This window comes from Mytilus trossulus, chromosome 8 (assembly GCF_036588685.1).
Source record: "Mytilus trossulus isolate FHL-02 chromosome 8, PNRI_Mtr1.1.1.hap1, whole genome shotgun sequence".
Lineage (NCBI taxonomy): Eukaryota > Metazoa > Mollusca > Bivalvia > Mytilida > Mytilidae > Mytilus > Mytilus trossulus.
Genome location: NC_086380.1, coordinates 41073439 through 41081471, shown reverse-complemented (window position 1 = coordinate 41081471; position 8033 = coordinate 41073439). Strand labels below are relative to the sequence as shown.

Here is an 8033-nt window from a genome sequence, read left to right as displayed (position 1 = left end):
GATGATATTTTCTAACACACTTCCCAGATACCAATTGAGTAAAATATTAAGTTTGTATGCGGACAAAAATATTTTCGATTTAACTTTGCCAAATCATACAGATTTATTCCAGCTTAATAAGATACATTCTTAGATGCCAAAACATATACTGATGATATTCTCTATGAGCACTGAAATTTGTTAGAATGAAGAAGAACACCCTAGCATATGATATTAATCATTGCTATATCAAAATTAGTACTCATAAATGTTCACCTCATACAGTGTTGCCTTGTCGAAACTATTTTCAGGTGGATGACATCCAATATACAGTTGTCCTTCAGAATTGAAAGCCAAAGAAACAGGATTAAATATTCCTACATCTTCAGTCTTGTAGCATGTGATAAATTGTCCATCACTATCCAAAACATGCAATAGGCTATTGTTAGTATCTATGACTACTACATAATCTTTTGGGGTTGTTGCTATTCTAATAGACTTTAATGGACGCCTTGTATTTATGTCCTTTCTTCCTTCATACGTATTTAGTATTTTCATCGCAGCTCCGATCACTACAACTTTGCATGTTTCTGCTTCCGCGTTAAAATCAAGAACAAAAATGTTACCATTCTTTGTACATGTTACATTCAATGGATGATTGAAGAGGGGTATGTTATTGTTATGTCTGTAGACAGCTAGCCTTTTCCCCACTAGATCCATAACAATGACAGCTGGTGTGTGTCCCCCGCATACTATTACATTTTCTCTAGTGATATGGATAGCGACTGCATCAAAAGGCGTGACATTATATTTAGAGTCATTTATATCATTCGCCCCATTCTTTATCTGTAGTATTTTCGAATCTCCAATGCAAAGAAGGAGATCATTGGAACTATTTATAGCCATCCCGTAAGCCTTAATGTCGAAGCTATGCAATATTTCATGATGATTTCCGTCATGTTTGATTTTCTGCAACACGGATGATTCAAAGTCAGTTATCCAGAAGGAGTTATTGTTATCTACTGCAATATAATGGATACATTTTAACTCTGTTTGAAATTCTTTTGATGCTTCAAGCATGATTTCACACTTCGGAATTTTCTTCATTTTATGCAATGAACCAAAATTCGACTGCGTGATCTTCCCTGAGTCAAATTTCATTACTATGTTATCTGGGAATGCGAGTGATGGTAAATCCTTTTCCATTAAGGTTAAATTTTCAAATTGTTTGAAGAATTTTGCTGCATCTGTAGTACGTGAAATATCTTCAATTTCAGTAATATTCTTGTTAATCTTTATTTTCATATTTTGTATAGTTTCTTTATCTTCATCATAAGCTTTTGTTATATATTGATGATCTCGTTCAAGATCGGAAAGAAGTTTGTTTGAATACAAAGCAACAGCATCCGTTAGAGTTGTCGTTTGGGATATAATATCTTTCTTAGCGTTAATGTAACTTTCTGATTTATATCTATTTATTCTAGCCAAAGATAGTTCATCCTCTTTTAATCGTCTTTGTTTAAATTTACTGTCTGTTTTGACCTCACTTACAGTGTTCATTTTTATTTCATAAAACTCCCTTATTTCCCCCATTGTATGTCCATTGTGGGTTGTTGAAACACAAGTTGCACAAATTAAGTAATCACAAGCTTTACAGAAAACGCAACAGTCTTGACCCTGGTGTATCTGGCACGGAATGTTGGAGAAATCTATGATTATATCTTGTTCTTCGTTGATAATACCAACTTCTTTTACATCACATATCCTATGTTTACAAGCATTTTTAAATTTTGGATGTATTTTATCATTTCATGTCTGACACATAAGGAGATTGCAGTCTTGGCATTTCCATTGGATGTTGGGATCAACTTCACAGAGCTGGCAATTTATAGGAAACTGACTCCTACGTATGGACTGTGAAAATGTCATTGTTTTGACATTCAAATATAATTGTTCTTGTCACCTGAAAAAGAATAAAAATATAAATAAAAATATAAGGATTTGCTATCCAACTCGACAATATTGTGGCTGCAAGGTTAAGATCTACAACAATAATATAAATGGTGCTTGCATACTATCGAGATGTCAAAATGTTTGTTTATTGGCAAATGTTTTCTAGTTATAACTACGTGACGAGAAAGAAACCTTATGATATCATGATCAAGAACAATAGGTAAAACCTTTGTTAAGGATGTTTTCTTGTTAACTAATGTCTTAATTTTGCCAAACATGGAGATAATCCGTTTGAGTGTAGGGTCAATTAATCGAAGGTCATATTTCTCCCAATTGATATAATATTCCCGGGTTTGTGTTTACTTTCATGATTTCTTTAATAGAGGGTTGCTGCTCAGAAGGATGGGTGCGGTCCTAACCTGTACACAAGTTAACTTAAAGCAGTTGAAGGCCGTACATTCACCTATAATGGTTTACATTTTTTAAATTGTATTTGGATGGAGAGTTGTCTCATTGGCACTCACACCACATCTTCCTACATCTATTTACGGCTACTCTATAGGTTAAATTAGGAACATTTAGCAGACCTGTAAGTTAACTGTATCCCTTATAGACCGGAACTAAAGTCTGCTTTTTAAGGACTGCTGCAGACCAGACCTGAGGACAAGTTTGCTAGAGCAGACCTGTTCCCAGGACAGGTCAGCTAGATCAGACCGTACCTGCGGACATGTCTGCTTGACAAGACCAGACATGTGGTTAGGTCTGCTCGACCAGACCTGACCTGAGAACAGGTCTGCTTGACCAGACCAGACCATAAAAGTCCTGTGGACAAGTTTGCTGTTTAACAGAGCAGTCCTTTTAAGTCAAGGGGACAGATCTGCTTTTTAATCGGTCTTATGGATATTATGTACCACATTGATACATACAATAAAAGCAGTCCTGTTTACAATTTAACTTTGGATCATGTTAACTTTATCTTGGAAGAGCAGACCAGACCAAAGTTAACTTTTATAAGAACAGTTCTTGTTTGAATTTTGATAGCAGACCTGGTCATAAGTTAACTTGTGTGTAGAACAGCTTGTGGCAAAGTTAACGTCGTCCAAAGTCATGAAGATAACTTTTCTGGTAAGCATTAAAATATTCCTGGGACCAAGTCTGCTTTTTAAGTTAACACAAATTCTGTCCTAGGACCGTTCACAGGAGTCATTAAACCGGTCCTAAGTTAACTCTAACCAGTCACAAAGTCTGCTTATTAAGTTAACTAGCTGTTCGGGTTATGACTGCACACATCTGTACTGTAAACCGGTAAAATTTCGCAGTTATTTTATTTTCGCTATTTTCGCTGTAAGAATTAAAACGCAAAAATAAAACGACCGCAAACATATCAAGGATTCTCTTTTTATAACATATAGACATACATTTTCTTCTACAAATTGTGACTTAGATGGAGGTTGTCTTATTGGCATTCGTTGTGAAAATGTTTTTATAGGCCACTGGGAAATCGCGAATTCAAAACATCGCGAATTCAGATGGTGTTTGTAAATCGCGAAATATAGACGGGGCGAACATTTCCTAGTTTACGGTATTAAACCAAGAGTTCCAAATGGTGAAGTTGAATCATTCCTTCTTTAATTTTACGGACGCCATGACGAGTTTGTTGACCGTTATGGATTTTCACAGATAATATCGGTTAGCTTAATTTTGATCTATGTGGTTGACTGTCCCTCTGGTATCATATGCCCCTCTTTTACATAGTCTACGTAACATTGCCGTGAGAGGGTATTTCACCAAAAGGGACATACAAAGGATGGCATGTCAACTTGAATCAAGGGAGTTGAAACCTTAGTAATAGTTTATTGAAAATTTCGTTATTTGTCGAATGGAATTATTTTTTATATTACATAATTATAAGTAATAAATCATGTTCGAATTGAAGTAATGAACACACCCTTTGTTAGTATCTTAAAATAACACTTTATTAAATTCATGCATTTCTAACGAGCTTTTCCTGTTTCAAATTTGGTCAAACCTTAATATTTGAGGACCAGAGTTGTATAAAAATTCGTATAACAATATATATTTGGAACTATATAATCAAAACGAAAAAAATCCACTTTTCGTAAGGGAGTTTTAATTTTAATTATATTCTATTTTTTTCAACGGTAACTTTTCTTAAACAGATATTATTTAATAAAATCAGGTTAATACTAAAGCTCTCCTTTCTGATCAATATCTTGTGAGTCATAAATGTGTATTTACCTACCAACGTCAATACTTCTCTATTTTGACAACATATAAAGCTATTCATTATTTTGAACACATATAATAAAACTAGTAAAACTTTGATTTATACGTCAATTAAATCAGAGTTCAGAATAAAATATAAAACTTCTTCTGTAATACATCAAAGATATATATATATGATATAATTCCTTATGGGGAATAGTATTCTGGAAACCTCAATGTCAACTATAACAAACTGTTTTTAACATAATGAAAAAGTGAATAAAAATATCGTATCGTCCTCTATGGAAATTAAATTAAAAAGACTGTTATCAGGATATCAAAGATGCTTTTTCGTCATATTGAAACAATTTGTTAAAATCGGAGATGTCTGACAATCATTTAATTCTTATTTGAATAGTTGTTCAAAATATTGACATTATTGATATTCGTATATCCCGTTTTGATCAATAAATTGTTTGTAATTCTTTGCTTTGGACGCTTGAAATGTATAAAGTTTTGTTCTAAAGTTTAAAGGAAAAAGGGCTAAACTGCACATTTCTTAGACAAGAAACAAACTTGGCAAATATCATCTGAAAATTGATTTTAAAAATTATTTTGTATTTTTTCAGGGTATCATTCCAAGCAATGAATATTCAGAATTTATTGATCTATTGAGGGGATTAGTTTCGTACATTATAAATTTTTGCATTGTTGAATTGATGTGGAAATCATTTAATATTTAATATAAAAATTGAATAAAAAAATTGATCGATTGGCGATTGCATAACGTCCAGTGGCAAACATTCCTTGCATGTTCAGACCGAAAACAATTTTCAATAACAAATTTGATTCAGGTCCTGAAATAAACGCCATCCGGGTTTGAAGGTCGAGGAAATTTAGACTGCCACTGGAAAGTAAGAGTGGATAGAATAGGGACAGTGAAATTCTCGAGCTCTCTTCACGGGGCATCTAATTTAGCGTCCTTATTCTGGCCGGACGTGGGTGACTACATCCCACACAGATAAATGGACACACAAGCAATTTTTAAGATCTACAAATCATTTGTAATTCTTCGATAATTCAATAAATAAGTGGAGGGTACATAAATTCAATCAGGGAATTGCATAGGGAACTCAAACTGTTTTGCAAAAATAATTATCCTGGTTACTTTTGAAAGAACCTTATGATCCTGGTAGTATAGAAACAATAATTAACCCCTCTCGGTATATCTTGATTGTTATCCCAAGCTTACGCAAATGAAACCAAACATGGTAAGAATAAAAATCGATTGTCTTCATCTTGTCAGGCAACAATTGACCATATTTACTCTCATTTGGATTCTACCATTCATAATGAAGTAATAGGACATTTTAACATTCTTTTACAATGTGTAAACACATTTTTTTTTTATTGAATTCAGGTTAAGTAATGTACACATATTAACATTTACATACGAATACAAGTGAATAATTGATAGGATCAAGAAACAAGCTTATATCAATCCGTTTTCTAATTCAAATACGAACATTTCATATTATAATACTCAAGGAGTAAAATGTAAAACAACAGCGTTACATTAGATGGAAAACAAACAAAACATATACTAGGGTTGTGAACACAAAATAGAAAAAAAAAAGAATTGATAAAATTGAGAATGGAAATGGGGAATGTGTCAAAGACAACAACCCGACCATAGAAAAAAACAACAGCAGAAGGTCACAAACAGGTCTTCAATGTAGCGAGAAATTCCCGCACCCGGAAGCATCCTTCAGCTGGGCCCTAAACAAATATATATTAGTTCAGTGATAATGAACGCCATACTAATTTCCAAATTGTACACAAGAAACTAAAATTAAAATAATACAAGACTAACAAAGGCCAGAGGCTTCTGACTTGGGACAGGCGCAAAAATGCGGCGGGGTTAAACATGTTTGTGAGATCTCAACCCTCCCCCTATATATGTTCCTGGTTTAACTTATTATTTTCTACCAAAAATGATCGTACCATGTTAAGATTAATATGGCATTTGTTTTTCACTTGTTCCAGTGAGTGATAAAGATTGATATTGTCAGTTTTTATCGACTTCCCTTTATTAAACTTTCTTTGGAATTTCGGTATTATTATTCTTTTTTATACTTTTTTGATGTCCATTCCTGCATACAGTATTATGTCAATTCCATAATTTACAGAAACATGTCATTTACCTTTGAACAACAATAATAACAAATATACTTATACAAATCTTTGAAAGAAACTTTATGTGTTACATATTTGTTTTTCGTTAATTTTTTTACATAAATAAGGCCGTTAGTTTTCTCGTTTGATTTGTTTTACATTGTCTTATCGGGGCCTTTTATAGCTGACTATGCGGTATGGGCTTTGCTCATTGTTGAAGGCTGTACGGTGACCTATAGTTGTTAATGTCTGGGTCATTTTGGTCTTTTGTGGATAGTTGTCTCATGGGCAATCATACCACATCTTCTTTTTTATATTTATAATATAATCTATGTTCATAATGTACAACTCTCTAACGTTCAATAATTTAATTATTGATAAACATTTTCTGAAGGCATATATTACAATAATGACCACTCCAACATTGTAAAATCTAAGTTAACAAAATGTTGATGGCGATATAAACAAATATAACTTAAAGAAGCTGTTAAGACCAGTTTTCCCCCTGTACTTCAATACACCACTGAGAGGACATAGAGAGATTCAGTTAATGAATGATATACTTATAGATCAACTTTTACTTCCAATAATAGAAAATTGGCCGTTTGGATATGTACCAGTCTTTTAGTCAGGTAATAGTCATGTTTGTATTGCAGTAAATATGTTAAGTAAGTTTATCATGGCAAAGTTTATACCAAATGCTGGACCAATTACTGTTCAGGTGTATTTTATTGTAAGTTCAGTTTGGTTTAATATATTTTTTTAATTTATCGATCGTATGAAAAAAATGCAGGAAAGAAATATACGGATAGAGTCAAAGATTTAGTTTAACAATGAATGGAGAAACCTGTGTAGTATACCTATACAGAGCATATTAAAAATTATACGTTGACCATTACAAATTGGATAGACTTTATTCTGATCATTATATTTCAAATGAACAAGCTTTTTGAAAGGAGGCCCATAATGCTCTCCAATTGAGATTGGAAGATACCATAGTTTCTATTAGTGTGACCAAGATTATGTCCGTGGTGAGACATTTTAAAATGGATGTTCTTACTTTTATTTGTCAATTTGCTGACAAGCTTGAATTCATGTGAAAGCTACTTGACAAGTACATGTATGAGAAAACAAAATAAAATGAACTTTTCTATGATTGAAACGGCTTAACAATAAGGGAATGACCTCTCGCTAGGAAAGGGGTAAAACGTGCATTGTTGAAAGACACAACAGCGTCCGGTTACACATTTAAGCACGTGTAGACAGTTGTTATTTGAATTTTCTAATGTATCTAACAATAAACAAACTAAATTAACACCTATTTTCAGATTAAGTGTTGAAAGCTAGCTTACAATTTCTAAAGTTGTTATCCCCTATAATGTGTGGACAACGTATCGATGTAGCTAGTAATGTGAATTCATGTCACAGACACAATTTGCTGTCCTGTAAGACAGACACAATCATATGATTGATTGAGGATGTTTGATACTCTGTATCAAAATAGCAAGATTTTAAAAGACTGTTATAAATTGAGGGTATTCGAATACAGAAACTAAAAATGCAGAAAAAATGGAGGATAATAATTCTCTCGAGATTTTTCATAAATTCATCATTGGCAAATTTTTCTTTCAAAAATGATAAGAATAACAAGAAACTAAAATGTGTTCAGAGAAAACAGTTTTAACTATATGTAATCAAAT

The 8033-nt window shown here is 32.9% G+C and overlaps 1 protein-coding gene across 1 annotated transcript; it reads right to left on the bottom strand.

Annotated features, from left to right (window-relative positions):
• Nucleotides 1-234: 234 nt before the first annotated feature.
• LOC134727671 (uncharacterized) lies at nucleotides 235-1572 on the bottom strand. Its single transcript, XM_063592051.1, has one exon. It carries the CDS (start codon nucleotides 1570-1572, stop codon nucleotides 235-237), a length of 1338 nt encoding a protein of 445 aa, XP_063448121.1.
• Nucleotides 1573-8033: the final 6461 nt, after the last annotated feature.